The sequence below is a fragment of the Salmo trutta genome, chromosome 38 (genome assembly GCF_901001165.1).
Source record: "Salmo trutta chromosome 38, fSalTru1.1, whole genome shotgun sequence".
Lineage (NCBI taxonomy): Eukaryota > Metazoa > Chordata > Actinopteri > Salmoniformes > Salmonidae > Salmo > Salmo trutta.
In genome coordinates, this window is record NC_042994.1 from 4,790,352 (window position 1) to 4,807,255 (window position 16,904).

General features: G+C 44.5%; 1 protein-coding gene across 2 annotated transcripts in view; it reads left to right on the forward strand.

Moving 5' to 3' along the window:
* Nucleotides 1-229: 229 nt before the first annotated feature.
* LOC115178859 (max-interacting protein 1) overlaps nt 230-16,904 on the forward strand; it is a 39,826-nt gene continuing 23,151 nt past the window's right edge. Inside the window, exons 1-3 of one of the 2 annotated variants that reach the window (XM_029740235.1) lie at nt 230-687; nt 2,979-3,084; nt 6,889-6,918. In XM_029740235.1, coding sequence (XP_029596095.1) covers nt 453-687; nt 2,979-3,084; nt 6,889-6,918 — 371 coding nt within the window. In that variant the 5' untranslated portion in view covers nt 230-452. Of the gene's footprint in view, nt 688-2,138; nt 2,625-2,978; nt 3,085-6,888; nt 6,919-16,904 lie in introns of those variants that run through there. The other variant, XM_029740236.1, reaches the window with a different exon arrangement.

A 16,904-nucleotide genomic window follows, 5' to 3' on the forward strand; every position in this document is an offset into this window, starting at 1 on the left:
AATCCTTCATTCACATTACCTTAGTGATGTGAACAAAACAGCCTACATGAGTCAAAAAGAACACCAAGATATAATCGTATTACATGAAGTGCTTACAGCCACCTTATCCAGCAACTCTAATAGTTTTCATTCTATTGCTATCATAAAGAAATATTGGCGTAATATTGTCTGTAGTCTACAAAATCTGGGGGCCAAAGAGACGTAGAGACAACCGTCAGCAGGAACATACCTTGAAAAGCCGGCGTCAGGACCATGCGGCGTTCATCAGGCAGATGCAGGCTCTCCGGGTGCCCCATGCGCCACAATCCTCCAAGCACCGTTTCGTGCATTGTAACCTGCATTCATAAAAGCCCTATCACCACCAAGAAGCAAAGCAGCCTCTATTGCTAGCTGCCTTTCAGTTTATTTTCCTCCTGGAAAAGTAGCCGGCAAAGCAGTCCAAGTGAACGAAAATGGCCAGAAGTGATAGGCAGAAAAAAGAGTTGAAGAGCGAATATGTGTTTTTGGACTCCGAAACGTCTATGGATCGGCAAGATTTTGATATGTCTAGTTGCTCTATCAATGACGTCTTCAACTCCAGAGACTGCGCTTCTTCTCCATTGAGTCAGATTGATACTTTTCTGAAAAACGTTCAAGTTTTGCTGGAAGCAGCAAGTTTTATCGAGAACGCCGAGAGGAAGGATGGAAGTAAGTGTATTTGTGTAACGGTTCCCCCCCAGTAATATTCAGGGAAACAAGAGTTTCATTGTCAACAGACGCGAGACAACAAAGGGCTGAGTTCATTCAACTGATCTACTTATTATTCTCATGCATGTATTATTATGCGCTCGCACTGACACTGCACTGCACTAATAGCCTAATATTATGAATGTATTACATTATCTATTACTTTCCCTGTAGCCTAGATTTCTGATATGATTAAGATATATTTATTTTTGTTGGTTGTACGTTTTTCTACCCCTCAAAAGCATAATTTGCTTTGCACCTGCTCACTGTAACAATTTCATAATTTAGCCTAAATTCCCATTTCACCATCTAGGCCTATTTCGCGATATAGGCCAGGCCACCGACAAAGCCTAGATTGATTAAACCCCACAATGGTTTTGGGTGTGGGTGCACAAAACATTGTATTGGCCACTACTTTGAGATTAGATAAATCTGAGCACAGCATCGCAGCGCCCTCCAACTCATTTCTGGGTGACGTCATAGTGCCCCCGCATCCTTCTCTGTAGCCTAAACAGCTCGATTGTTAGGGGGAGAGAGGCCTATTGTTAGATGTTTACACATATTTCAAATAGGATGCTTTTTCTCACTATTTTGACGCTAGCCTAGAGCACCTGGTTTCAGTTGTATTGCTTTATATTTCTGTTCATTGTGCAATAGTTTCACAATCTGTACATCTCAATCTCAATATGATTTTGTTGAATAGATGCTTGCCTACTTTCTTAGATTTAAAAAAAACAAAAAACTTTCTTTTGTACACTATTTATGTATCAGGTTATTGCAAAAAGTGTAATAATAAGTACGTTTCAAATTTACAGAAAATGGATTACTATTCTCTTATTATCTAACAAATAATGAGATCTTTCGTGCAACATTTTCATCTCTTCTTTTTTCCTACCCGATTGTTGTTGCTTCCTGATACTTGCGGGTTTTCCACATGGCGCGAAATCCCTTTGTGATTGGCCAAGTGCAAGTTCGCATGAGATGCCTGTCACAAGGTATCACCAATCGAGCGTCTCCTTTGCGGTGATGTAATTTGTTGCTGGGCCTGGCTTCAGTCGGCGGGTACACCCCCACCCTGGTGTTGATTCATGGGACTTGCAGTCTTTTTTGCCAGAAATGAATGCGAGAAGAGATATGATAATCGAGAATAGCATACAAATAGGGCTTATTCATATCATTTAGTCTCTTTCCTTTAAATATCCAATTAAAAGTAATTATTTCAATAACATGAAACGTTGTACGTGGACAGTAGCACCTTGCAAAGTTTCATAGCAACCATAGCATAAGGGTCATATTTTCAGCGTGGAGATCAGTGGAATAAAGACTACATATCCCATAAAGCTTTGCGTCGAGACCAGCCCCCAGTTTATGCTAGGTCTCCGCCCCTCAGCTGTAGAGGTAGGTAAACAAACTGGGAGGAGTGAACACAGGCAGCAGCAGGACTTTTTCAGGCTTTGGGTGGAAATTTGATGTAGTTTATATTCATTTTATACCATTTGTAACTGTTTTTCCTGAATACTTTGAATACTTTGTCACACTCGTTTTTCGATTTTTGAAACGGCTGAAAACGTGAATCACTAGGCTGCAGCTAGCTACCTGTGTTGCATATTAAAACTGGGCAGATTTTTTTCGACAGGGCTTTTAATTACAGAGCCAGCAAACAAAATAGCTAACAAGACAATACATTCATGAAGTAACGTTTTGTGTTATACTCAACGAGGAACAATTATTCCGATTTTGGATCGTGAACCGCAATACTACCTGTCTTTGAAATAGTATCAGAAGTTGTAGAAACGTTTAGCTAACGTTCGCTAGCTCCAGCAGAATGACGGCAGTGCAGTTGATGAACATCCAGAGGTTGTTGGAAGCGGCAGAATATCTTGATAGAAGGGAGAGAGGTATGCAAAAAAAAAACACGTTACACATTTGTGGTTAGATTAGTTTAATTTGATTATGTAGGTTCATTTGTGTCGTTTCAGAGTTTTAATAATTTGCTTGTCATGTTTGACAACTTTAAAATACACCACAGACAAATGTAGCTAGGCTATGTAAGTGTTCTGTGTGTGTTGATGCTGTTTTCAAGCGTAATCCCCGAAAAACAAACGATTCATTCCGTTAACGGTAGATGTGTGGGTGGCATATATTCAGATGATCTAGCACCAACATTGTATATATTTTGTCCGTTGTTTACAAAATGTTGCGTATGGCGGGGTACGGTCCAACTCGCCCTAACCACAATTTTATTTCAACAGAGTGTGAACACGGATATGCATCGACGTTTCCGTCGTCAATTCAGAACACAAACTACCAGAGGCAAAATAAATTTCGAAACAAGAAGTTCCACAATAACCATAACAGGTAAGAAAAACTGCACTTTTGTTGATCAATAGCTTCAAGCAGGCATGCGATGCCAATGTGTTATTTGCCTGGGTATGTATGTTGAGCTAAGCTTCAGTTGACTTTCTCTATAATAAGCTGAATGACCAATAACAATGCTGCCATAATGTGATATCACTCGACTGTCAGTGCAACGTTGTAGCCTAACTGCTGGTAAAACAAGCCTAGATGTGGTTGCCACAACACCACTTGAGTGTCTTAACCTAGTTCTGCCCGCTGTCGCAGCATGTAAGCTCACTTCTAGAACATCATGGCATGTTATAAGCAGGAGTTAACATATATTCAGAGAAATTGTCCAAGCATAAAATATACACGTGGATGAAAAACCGTGCAGCCTACAGAGAATGAATGTTAGGGCACTGCTATCATCAGCTGATTGTCAAACTGATGGAGGTTAGGGACTGGGAGAAAGTTGCAGATGGAGATGGAAAAACAGACGAACACCACAAGGTTTTAAATAATTTTATGTTCAAAACAAATCATACTTGGTTATAATATAGTCGTTATTACAGTCTTACAACTGTTTGCCATTTTACAGCGTTGAAACATTTGTTAATTCTATATGTTTCTATACTCTTCCCAAGCTCTAATATTTGGTTAGTTTTGTCCCCAACCCCGAAGGGAAAAAGCTCCTATTTGCTGCTGGTGTTGTATGCAGGCAGGCTGGTGTTGTATGCAGGCAGGTGTTGTATGCAGGCACAAGCAAGGTGAATACATAGAACCTTTTAAAAGACTGTCGATGTGGCTTTATGATTTTTTTCCCCCATTTGTATGTGTTATCTGATTTATAATTGAAATGTCTTTGCAGTTTAATCTAATGTATGTTAGCCTGCACTTCAATAGCCAATCTATTTGAGAATGACATTCTACAAACAGCCTTGGATGAGATTGATACTACTGCACGTAATGCTCTTTCAGAGGAAAATGCATTGACGACTAGAGGCTGTATAGACTATAATAGCGTAAGGTGGTGTTTTCGGTTAAGAACATGGACAGACTATTGTCCTCTACTTATAAATCCATCTTACCATGGACAGCCAGCCACGATTCAATCCTACTGAGAGACTGAGAGCCTTTTTCATCTTAAACGTGAGAGGAATGAAAAACAGGAACAAACATTTGACACAGCTATGGTGTAGCCTAGTTATGCATGGCAACGATAGTGATCAGATTGGCTCTGGTGTGTGTGTGGCCAAGTAAGGCCTCCTCATTTGTAGCATGTTGAGGCTTATAGGTGATGGGCTTATCTCACTCTCTCTGTCCCTCTTTCACCCTATACAGCAGGGACATGTTTATCTCGTGTGTGTGTGTGTGTGTGTGTGTGTGTGTGTGTGTGTGTGTGTGTGTGTGCGGGGCAGGGATCCTCCATTCCTCCATTCAAGTCATCTGCATCTGTTGAGCTATAGCTACAGACATTCTGATCGCTCTCTGATAGCTGATTTGATGTGTCCTGTAACCTACTGTAGAGGGTGATTATACGCTAGTATCTACAGTATAGGCTAGTGCAGCATTTCCCAAACTGGGTCCTCGGGACCTCAAGGGGTGCACGTTTTGGTTTCTGCCCAAACACTACAATGCTTCATGATGGGTAGGTTATTTGAATCAGCTGTGTAGTGCCAGGGTTTGGTGTTTACCTTGGGAAACCCTGGGCTAGTGTGTTTACTAGTGCTAACCCATATAGGAGATCTAGGTCTATCTGGCTTGATCTCGTTTACAAAGAGCCGTTCCAGGCCTCCATATAAAGATGTACTGTGGGTTTGTTGGTTGATCCTTCCTCCATGGGCTGGCTGCTGCAGACCAGGGTTCAAATACTATTTGAAATGTTTCAAGTAGTTTAAGAGTTTGGTCTAACCTGCTTTGAGTAAGGATGGGCATTTGAAATGATTTCACTATTCAAATAATATCACAATTTTTTGGAGGGGGGGTGATATCCGGATAGTCGAAATTCTAAATAATCTTGACCAATGATGCAAAATGCCACAACAGCAAGTGCACAGTTGTTTTCAGGTGCTGTTTTTTTTTTTTTTGAAGGCTAACAGTAGCCTAGGCTAACAACAACAGTGGAAGAGAAGTCTGATGCTCGCCATCATAGAAATGATACTGTGTTGTGTATTGATCTCGGTCGTGTCTGGTGGACCCTCCGTTGGTGACGGGCTGAGGATGTCACTGATTCAGACTGTTGCTAGTCAGCCGCTGGCCACCATTAGAACAACTCAATAGCAGCAGACAGTTTCTCTGCACCCCTTGAATAGCTCTCCATCGGGTTTTTACAGGGGAGAAGTAAACTTGCAGGAGCATAAAGTTTTAACGTTGTATACGAGAAGGCTTTGTACAGTTTATGAGCTGAGCTGTAAATTGTGTGGTATTTCCACAAATAAATGGAGTCTGGCTCCTGGCTGGCTGGTGGACTATAGGCTCTATAGATAAAAACGCTTTAGATGAATCAAGATACGCTTGTTGGTGTAGGTTGTGTGTCTAGGAGTGTGTGTCTGGGAGTGTGTGTCTAGGAGTGTGTGTCTAGGAGTGTGTGTGTGTAGCCTAACACGCAGAGCCCAGCACGGTTGATTATTTATACCACAGAGTTGCAAAATGTTTTGGGTGAGGATGACATTTTTCTACATAATTATTTAAAGTTTACACAGGAAATTGGTTACATCTTTGGTCTTGCTCGGCAATGATGGCCGGCTTAGCAGAGACCGGGTTTCCTGGTCCTGTTAATGAGAAATGACTGTCACAGTTCAGTTGTTGACCCAGTCTTGCATACACAATAAGCACAAGAGCAGCAGCGGTGGTAATGTATTCTAATGGAGACATATGGTATTTTTTATTTACATCAATAATTAAACACACACAAAAAAAGGCTTTGGAGTCGCTCTGAAGAGGCGCCAACTCCCAGAATCCCTTGTAACCTGGCAGTGTCTTTTTTTCCTCCCCCTCTGTCTTTCTCCTTCCTCTCTTCCACACTCGTTCCTTGTTCCCTGTAGCAGAACAGCGAGCTATCCAATCAGGTCAGCCTCTGCAGGCGGAGGCCATTGTTTTGCGACTGTAATAGTCCCCCTCAAATAAAGAGAAGTGCCTATATGACCTGAGAACCAATAAATGCTTCCTCCTTGCGGCGAGTGGGTTGAGGAGCTGAGGAGGAGTTTGTTTAAAAAGACACACACACACACACACTGGGCGGGCAGGCAGGCCATTTAGGCCGAGGCAGGAGGGCCTGATTATCTTCAGTGTGTTGTCATACAAAGAGGCTCTTAGGGGACCAGCTGAATCACTTTGCATTATTAACACAGCTCTGAGGCCTGGACTGACACACACACACACACACACCACACTCTCAGGCAGCCATATACATGGGGCTACATGGACTATGCACTGTTGGAGGAAGAGGAGGTTGAAGTGTGACGATACAGGTCCTTTGTATGGGACTGAAGCCTGGCCGGGCGTATCGACCAAACTCACAGTTCATAGTGCACGCTGACTCTCAGGCACGGTCTTGGTGTGGTACATCACAGTACAGCTGGTCTGTGTGTGTGTTGTTAGAGGTTTGTACAGTACTTCTCAATTGGGATTAATTGATCAGACCAAGTCAAAGTGAGTGCAGTATGCCACCAATATACTGTCGCCCTCAACTGAATCCGTGGCTGGTTGTTAAAATACTTTTGAAATGATGCTTTTTAAATGATTGAATGTGTTGAAATGTCACAGGTCTTTGCGATGTGTTGGTTCCTTGGTTAACAAGTTCCTTTCTTGTTTTCCTGTTTGCAGGTCTACACATAACGAGTTGGAGAAGAACAGGTGAGTTGGTCTTTCATTTTCATACTTATTAGACTTAAAACAAAAAGTCCAACTAGCCCCTCAAATTGCACTGCAAAAGCGTTTGCTCTTAGCTTGCCAGTTTGGAGCTTTCCACCAGGCAACTTTACCCAGCAACAGGTTATTAAAACCAAAAGTAAGATTTGACCTAGTTCCTCTTAATCTAAGGACATTCCCTCCCTCTCTCCTATACTCCACCTCTCTCTCTCTGTGTTGTCTGTATCTCTGCCCTGTCTCTCTGTCCCCCCTCTCTCTCTGCCCGCCCTCCCTCCCCCTTTCTCTCTCTGTCCCCCCTCTCTCTCTCTGCCCTCTCTTTCTGTCCTCCCTCCCTCTCTCTCTCTCTCTCTCTCTCTCTCTCTCTGTCCTCTCCCTCTCTCTCTGTCCTCCCTCCCCCTCTCTCTGCCCTCTCTCTCTCTCTGTCCTCCCCCCCTCTCTCTCTCTGCCCTCTCTCTCTGTCGTCTCTCTGCCCTCCCGCCTATCTCTCTCTCTGCCCTCTCTCTCTCTCTGTCGTCTCTCTCTCTGCCCTCCCCCCTCTCTCTCTCTCTGCCCCTCTCTCTCTCTGCCCTCTCTCTCTCTGTCGTCTCTCTCTGCCCTCTCTGTCTCTCTGTCGTCTCTCTCTCTGCCCTCCCCCCCTCTCTCCCTCTCTCTCTCTGTCCTTTCCCTCTCTCTCTGTCCTCCCTCCCCCTCTCTCTCTCTCTCTCTGTCCTCCCCCCTCTCTCTCTCTCTGCCCTCTCTCTCTGCCCTCTCTCTCTCTCTCTCTCTGTCTTCTCTCTGCCCTCCCCCCTATCTCTCTCTCTGCCCTCCTCCCTCTCTCTCTCTGCCCTCTCTCTCTCTGTCGTCTCTCTCTCTGCCCTCCCCCCTCTCTCTCTCTCTCTGCCTCTCTCTCTCTCTGCCCTCTCTCTCTCTGTCGTCTCTCTGCCCTCTCTGTCTCTCTGTCGTCTCTCTCTCTGCCCTCCCCCCCTCTCTCTGCCCTCTCTCTCTGTCGTCTCTCTCTGCCCTCCCCCCTCTCTCCCTCTCTCTCTCGCCCTCTCTCTCTCTGTCTCTCTCTCTCTCTGCCCTCCCCCCCCTCTCTCTCTCTCTGCCCTCCCCCCTCTCTCTCTCTGCCCTCTCTCTCTCTGTCGTCTCTCTCTGCCCTCTCTGTCTCACTGTCGTCTCTCTCTGCCCTCCCCCCTCTCTCTCTGCCCTCTCTCTCTCTCTGTCGTCTCTCTCTCTCTCTCGCCTCCCCCCTCTCTCTCTCTCTCTCTCTCTGCCCTCTCTCTCCTCTCTCTCGTCTCTCTCTCCCTCTCTCTCTCTGCTCTGCCCTCTCTCTCTCTCTCTCTCCTGCCCTCTCCCTCTCTCTCTCTCTCTCTCCTGCCCCCCCTCTCATCTCTCTCTCTCCCTCTCTCTCTCCTCTCTGCCCTCTCTCTCTCTCTGCCCTCTCTCTCTCTCTGTCGTCTCTCTCTCTGCCCTCCCCCTCTCTCTCTGCCCTCTCTCTCTCTCTCTCTCTCTGCCCTCCCCCCCTCTCTCTCTCTCTGCCCTCTCTCTCTCTGTCGTCTCTCTCTCTGCCCTCCCCCCTCTCTCTCTCTCTGCCCTCTCTCTCTCTCTCTGCCCTCTCTCTCTCTCTGTCGTCTCTCTCTGCCCTCCCCCCTCTCTCTCTCTCTCTCTCTGCCCTCTCTCTCTCTCTGTCGTCTCTCTCTCTGCCCTCCCCCTCTCTCTCTGCCCTCTCTCTCTCTCTCTCTCTCTCTGCCCTCCCCCCTCTCTCTCTCTCTGCCCTCTCTCTCTGTCGTCTCTCTCTGCCCTCCCTCGTCCTCTCTTTATGTTGAGTCTCCACTGTACAGTACATTGGGTTATGCAATGGGGTCATTGCTAAGGGCTTTGAGTTACACAGTTACAGCTAGGCAGGGTAGGGTGCAAGCACAGCAAACTGGGCCTGAAACCAGAGGCATTTTCAGTGTCTGAAATGGCACCCTATTCCCAATAAAGTGTAATACTTTTGATCCGGCCCCGTAGGGCACTATATAGGGAACATGGTACAATTTAGTCCCTGGTCAAAAATAGTGCACTGCATAGTAAATAGGGTGCCATTTCAGACATACCCAGGGTTTCATGGTTGCTTTGTACAGACAGAACACAGTGGATCCTTAGAAGCCCTTATCAGATTTGGAGTTCAACCACCCACTTTGGAGTGTTTAGGCTTCATCAATCGCCTGAGAGGAGAGGAAGGTCTGGAAGGGTTCACCTGGAAACCATCAATAATACGAGGCGAGACTGCCAAGGATTTCTAGTAAAAACAAGCCCACTCATCTCATAATGTAGCCGCAAGCAATCCGTTTAATTACATAAAACCTCCTTATTTATTTAGTGACTTTTCTAAATGACAGGGACATTGGGGGAGGAGATGTGTTGGTTGACCAATAGTTAAACAGACATGGTTATGATGTCGTATCATGTCATGACTGTCCTGTGTTCTAGTGATACCATGGCATCCTACCATCCTGCCACAGAGACTGGTTCTGGAAGATAGTGCCCACATGGTTTTGCATCGTCAGTGCTGACGCAGCGTGTGGCCCTGGTGGCTCTGTGTGGGTTGTGGCAGAGATAAGTGATGAGGGTAGGAGGAGAGGAGAAGTACAGATGTAGGATCTTCATTTGAGCCAGTTTGCTACGGCAGGAAAATAATCCTGCAGCAACTGAAAATGTGAATGAATATGTGTATTATAATTAATGGATGTTTTTGTAGGGGAAATCAAGTTTGAAATGTCAAAGTGGAAATTCCAAACGTCAGAAGCCTTTTTAAACCTCAAATACACTACAAGTAAAAAAAAAGAAAAGAAAAAAAGGAAAGATCTACGACAGGGTGATCAAATTAAGATCCTACATCTGTAGGCTTTTGCTGGTGTAACTAACTGATGTGCTTGCCTAGCTGGTTTGGAACATCCCGTGCTCAGTGCAGTATGCTAAAACAGCACTGTAGCAGCCAAGTGCACCTGCTAGTTGCTGTTGACAAGGTCTTCAACCTACCACATGACATTTAGACCTAGGCCTCAGTGAGTGGTGTTTTTGCTGGGTAGATTAAGCCTAAAACAAATCAATATTAAATGAGAGAAATTAATTTCATTCATGGAGCAATCGTAATCCGGCCCTTTAAGAAAAAACATTCAAAAATCTGAGTATAACTTCTAATCCCTATATTTGCATGCAGTAAGCAAATAGCGTACTTTATATGTCACGGCCTACTAAGCCTGTTAGGAAGTGAATTGTCCAAGCCAGCCCTGCTGCACTCTGGATTCTGGAGTGGAACACTTCCATTTTGTCAAGTTTATCAAACGGACTAGTTCTGTTCCATTCTTCTTGCTACCGCAGCAGGCCGGTGAGGTGACAGAGCCGGGCGGCAGACAGAGATGACAGGGTAGGAGATGAAAGGAACCTGAAACCCAGAAACCACATTCCAGATGCTCACATACTGTAGCAACAGCCTCCACCGCCACCAGACTAGATAACGCCTCGGTTTCACCCTCTTTGATTAGTTAGCTGCCTCTTATAAACCAGTTTCACTCATACATGCAGACGTGAAATTATAGACTACTGCATTAGAGCTAGAGTTTAAACTGGTTGGTTCAGCTTGATTGTTAGGGTATGCTGGGTGCTTCCCAAAACGTCAGGTAACATTACACAAAACAAATAGTACCTAAAACAAATTATAAACTGGGTGGTTTGAGCCCTGAATACTGATTGGCTGAAAGCTGAGGTACAGTTGAAGTTGGAAGTTTACATACACTTAGGTTGGAGTCATTAAAACTCGTTTTTTCAACCACTCCACAAATTTCTTGTTAACAAACTATTGTTTTGTCAAGTCGGTTAGGACATCTACTTTGAGCATGACACAAGTAATTTTCCCATCAATTATTTACAGACAGATTATTTCACTTATAATTCACTGTATCACAATTCCAGTGGGTCAGAAGTTTACATAGATTAAGTTGACTGTGACTTTAAACAGCTTGGAAAATTACAGAGAATTATATCATGGCTTTAGAAGCTTCTGATAGGCTAATTGACATCATTTGAGTCAGTTGGAGTTGTGGATGTACTTCAAGGCCTACCTTCAAACTCAGTGCCTCTTTGCTTGACATCATGGGAAAATCCAAAGAAATCAGACAAGACCTCAGAAAAAAATTGTAGACCTCCACAAGTCTGGTTCATACTTGGGAGCAATTTCCAAATGCCTGAAGGTACCACGTTCATCTCTACAAACAGTTAGTACGCAAGTATAAACACCCTGGGACCATGCAGCGTCATACCACTCAGGAAGGAGACGCGTTCTGTCTCCTAGAGATGAACATGCTTTGGTTCGAAAAGTGCAAATCAATCCCAGAACAACAGCAAAGGACCTTGTGAAGATTTTCCTGCAGGAGGGACTGGAGCACTTCACAAAATAGATGGCATCATGAGGCAGGAAAATGATGTGGCTATACTGAAGCAACATCTCAAGACATCAGTCAGGAAGTTAAAGCTTGGTTGCAAATGGGTCTTCCAAATAGACAATGACGCCAAGCATACTTCCAAAGTTGTGGCAAAATGACTTAAGGACAGCAAAGTCAAGGTATTGGAGTGGCCATCACAAAGCCCTGACCTCAATCCTACAGAAGATTTGTGGGCAGAATTGAAAAAGTGTGTGCGAGCAAGAAGGCCTACAAACCTGACTCCGTTACACCAGCTCTGTCAGGAGGAATGGGCCAAAATTCACCCAATTTATTGTGGGAAGCTTGTGAAAGGCTACTCGAAACATTTGACCCAAGTTAAACAATTTAAAGGCAATGCTACCAAATACTAATTGAGTGTATGTAAACTTCTGACCCACTGGGAATGTGGTGAAAGAAATAAAAGCTGAAATAAATCATTCTCTCTACTATTATTCTGACATTTCACATTCTTAAAATAAAGTGGTGATCGTAACTGACCTAAGACAGGGAATTTTTACTAGGATTAAATGTCAGGAATTGTGAAAAACTGAGTTTAAATGTATTTGGCTAAACTTCCGACTTCAACTGTATATCAGACCGTATGACAAACCTTAAGTTTTACTGTTCTAATTACTGGTAACCAGTTTATAATAGAAATAAGGCACCTCAGGGGTTTGTGATATATGGCCAATATACCACGGCTAAGGGCTGTATTGTCCATATACCACACCTCCTCAGGCCTTATTGTTTAATTATACCATTTGATTATTTGTTTTGGGGGTGCTTCCTTGCTAGAGTAGTATGTCAGTTAGCATTTTGCTAACCAAATAGCCTAGCCCCTAATGCACCACTTAGTATTGTACTAACCAAACCCTACCATTAGCTTGTTTGCTCTGCGTGATGCTAGGCTAAGTATTGTATGTACGGTAGTAGTCCCTATTGAACCAGCTGAGTGTTCAACTGGCCATGTTGCTTTATGATGTCTCTGTTTATGGGTAATCAAGAGGGCCAGGCTTTTACTCTGGGACATAAATCTAGAGATACCGCCTCTCTCACCGCTCCCTATTCATTTCATATTGTGTATCAGGCCAATAATACACCAGACAATAATAAAAACTCCCTAAATGATATTGGTGCTGGTGGTCGGGTGTCTCTAGACTCTGCTGCTGATGAAATGATATTTAGTTTTTACGCTCTACACTTTATGACAACGGGTTGTGCAAACAGACTCTCAAACACCTTTCAGCAAACGATGTCTGTGGTTTATTAAGGGTACAATCTGCAATATTTACTGCAGTTCAATTGCCATTTCAATTACCCACTACCCATTGATTCTTGAAGTGGTCAGGGCTGCAATAGGAATTCAGGGTTGTCCCTTTGCACTCATCTTTTCCCCTCTGTCTGTCTGTCTGTCTGTCTGTCTGTCTGTCTGTCTGTCTGTCTGTCTGTCTGTCTGTCTGTCTGTCTGTCTGTCTGTCTGTCTGTCTGTCTGTCTGTCTGTCTGTCTGTCTGTCTGTCTGTCTGTCTGTCTGTCTGTCTGTCTGTCTGTCTGTCTGTCTGTCTGTCTGTCTGTCTGTCTGTCCGTCCTTGGCATCCTGTCTGGTAAGGACGTGCATCGTTCCCTTTCAAAGTGAATCGATACGTATCTAGATACATCGGCTCTGATACAGGAATTCTATGTTTTATATTGAAACACTTTGTTGGGATTGATGAGAGAACGATACGATTCACTAACATTTCCATTCTAAATTCAAATCTGCTGCTGATGGAGCTCATGAGCTGAGCCTCTCTGAGCTGTGTGTGTGTGTGTGTGTGTGTGTGTGTGTGTGTGTGTGTGTGTGTGTGTGTGTGTGTGTGTGTGTGTGTGTGTGTGTGTGTGTGTGTGTGTAAATGATGTATGTCTATGGTGTATACTATGTAGGCCTCTGATCTGAGCCATAAGGGAGACTAGGCGTCTACCACCCCACTATCAGATTAGGGGGGTAATGTGTTTTTTGTACCGTCACTTTGTTTGAGATTGTAATGTAAAATCTCCAAATCCAATGGTTTTCAGTGAGTTTCTTTTCTCCTTCTGCAGATGAGATTTGTGTCTCCGGTAACTTGCTTCTATTCTGGTTAAACACAACTTTCAACAGTACATAGATAACAATAACCTAGCAAATTCCACAGGTTGTCACGCAGCTAATAAAGCCTAATGTTTGAGCAAGATCAGGAACAGCCGTCTACCTGGCGCTGGTCAGCACTCCAAGCTGGGCGCAGCGAGCAGTTTGACTAGGCTTGGTTGTTCTGCATGAAAATAACTTGTAGGTCAATGACTGTCAACACAGTCACATGCTTAGTTTGACACTGAAGGAGAGGACGCAGTTACAGTTTCTGACCGGTGAATGCTACATTTGGATTCAGTTTCTGACCGGTGAATGCTACATTTGGATACCGTTTCTGACCGGTGAATGCTACATTTGGATACCGTTTCTGACCGGTGAATGCTACATTTGGATACCGTTTCTGAGCGGTGAATGCTACATTTGGATACCGTTTCTGACTGGTGAATGCTACATTTGGATACCGTTTCTGACCGGTGAATGCTACATTTGGATACCGTTTCTGACCGGTGAATGCTACATTTGGATACCGTTTCTGACCGGTGAATGCTACATTTGGATACCGTTTCTGACCGGTGAATGCTACATTTGGGTACAGTTTCTGACCGGTGAATGCTACATTTGAATACAGTTTCTGACCGGTGAATGCTACATTTGGGTACAGTTTCTGACCGGTGAATGCTACATTTGGGTACAGTTTCTGACCGGTGAATGCTACATTTGGGTACAGTTTCTGACCGGTGAATGCTACATTTGGATACAGTTTCTGACCGGTGAATGCTACATTTGGATACAGTTTCTGACCGGTGAATGCTACATTTGGATACAGTTTCTGACCGGTGAAGGCTACATTTGGATACAGTTTCTGACCGGTGAAGGCTACATTTGGATCGGTTTGGGGTCCGCGAAGCGACGCAGTCTTATCTTAATCATTTGAATCTGGAACGATGCGTATCGGTGACTTGTTACATCCCTGCTGCCTGGTGTTTGTTTTGGCTGCCCACAGTCTGATGAGAAGGGCCATGTCTCATTACCAGGGGACGTTGGAATGGTGTGGGACAGAACAACGGCTGCTTCTGTTGTCACTCAAAACGTTTTTTTTGTGTGTCTGCTAGCGTTATATATTGGATAGCATGCATGTGATGTTCTGAACAACGCTGATGAAGCTTCTGATATACAACTGCATACCATGGCATTGTTGAATACTGGTTTCTGATTGGCTTGAAGGGCATTCTAGAGTGTGCATTATTCCCCTATAACACACAGTATATCAGCATGGTAGTATGTAATGGCTTCAGTTCATTCTTACATGTTGTATGTTTGAGCTGCTTTTAAAAGCAAAAGTCACATTGAAAACATTATTGGCAATGTTGAATCCGATTTTCATAATAGCAAGCTAGGACTGATGGTTTGGTTCGCTTAATTACCAAGTCTATTTGTTTGGTTACCAAGGCAACTACGGTAGCTATCTAGTTAACTTAGCTACTTCAGTGGATGTTAAACACATTTCTACATACAAATGAACACATTTGTAGCTGCAAATGTGTTAAATTCTAGCCACGGTATAAAAGAGGTAGTCAACTCTGGGCTCTATGCGTCCTCTGGAAAAGAATGCAGCTCTGTGGGAGGTCAGTTTCACTCCACTAGCTCCTAATGGAACACCTTCCACGTCGTTCATTATTTTCCATTGGACACATAGCCTCTCATTGATTATCCCTTACGCATTGCATTCAATTGAACATAACTTCAGAAGAACCTCATGTCTTCTCTCAGCTGAGTATTCAGAATGACTTTAGGGGAGCACAGTGAGACACAATACCAAAGTCGTGACTTCACTTTGAAAGCTGTTTTTGTTTTTTGGCCCAGGCTTTAGTACTCTCACGTGCTCAGGCCTACATCCTTCATGGCGTGTGAGAGCATAGCAACAACAATACCCACCCCACCCTCCCTGTTGTCAGGCCTTGCATCCAGGCCCAAACTGGACCCAGTTGGGCTTCATCCCAAATGGCAACATATTCCCGATATAGGGCACTACTTTTGACCAGTACCCTATCGGCTCTGGTAAAACGCAGTGCACTGAATAGGGTGCGATTTGGGACACACTTGTTCCTAGCCAACCAACGTGATGCCTTGTAAGCTTTTCTTGGCTCAGAAAAGCAGCTTAAGGGACTTGATCTTTGGTCTGGCGAGCACAGCAGAGTCAGAGTGGAGCACAGCAGAGTCAGAGTGGAGCACAGCAGAGTCAGGGTGGAGCACAGCAGAGTCAGGGTGGAGCACAGCAGAGTCAGGGTGGAGCACAGCAGAGTCAGGGTGGAGCACAGCAGAGTCAGGGTGGAGCACAGCAGAGTCAGAGTGGAGCACAGCAGAGTCAGAGTGGAGCACAGCAGAGTCAGCCGTTTCTAGCAGTTAGCATTAGCAAAGCTAGCAAAGTTATATTCTGTTATAGGAGTTAGTTAGCATAGTGTAGCGTTAGCTGATCTGGCTGTGAGAGGGTGCAATAGTAACAGTAACTGTGTCAGGGTGAATAGAGACAGAGAACACCTGTCTCACGAAGGGCCTGACTCTGAATGACACATGTTTAGCCAATCGCGTGCACTTATCCACTCACTACACAAACCTAAATGTACTGTATACACACAGTCCTACATCAGCTCATTACACACACACACACACACACACACACACACACACACACACACACACACACACACACACACACACACACTCCGTGGAGGAGACACAGGAGAATCTCTAGGTCATCCTCGTTACGCACATCTTTCTGACTGCCCTACATTCTACCTCTGCTGAGTCGCTCTGTAAGAACACGCTGGTTTAGTGAACACACACACACACACACACACACACACACACACACACACACCCTCCAGTTGGATTAGGTGCCGGACACTCGTCCTTTCTTACCTGACCTTTGACTCGGGATATCTTTCCACCTCCTTGTTGTGCCCTTACACAGGGATGTTTGTGTTTATACAGGATATTTGCATTCCAAGATGTGCAGGATACGGGGGGCCAGTTTGTTTAGGGATGACACACTGATGTTTGTTTAGAAGGATAGAAATAGAGCCGTGTGTTGATTGTTTTTGGAATATCTCCCTGATAAGGCTGTAAAAAGCTTTCAAATGACACAAATTGATACAGACAGTGCTTTCAATCAAATCAACATCTCTCCCTCTTTCGCCTTTCACCACCACTAATAAAACTCCTTATGTGGTGTAATTTATCAAGCACCCCGTAACGATAGGGGGTCACGCTTCCTGACAATCCAAACCCACATCCCAAGTGGCTGTTTAGTTGTAGTGTTCCAGGATGGAATGCACTAATTTTCCGTTCTCTCTGCTGCTGCTGCTGCTGCTGCTGCTAGTCTAGAAGTGTGTCCCAACTGGCACCCTATTCCCTATGGGCC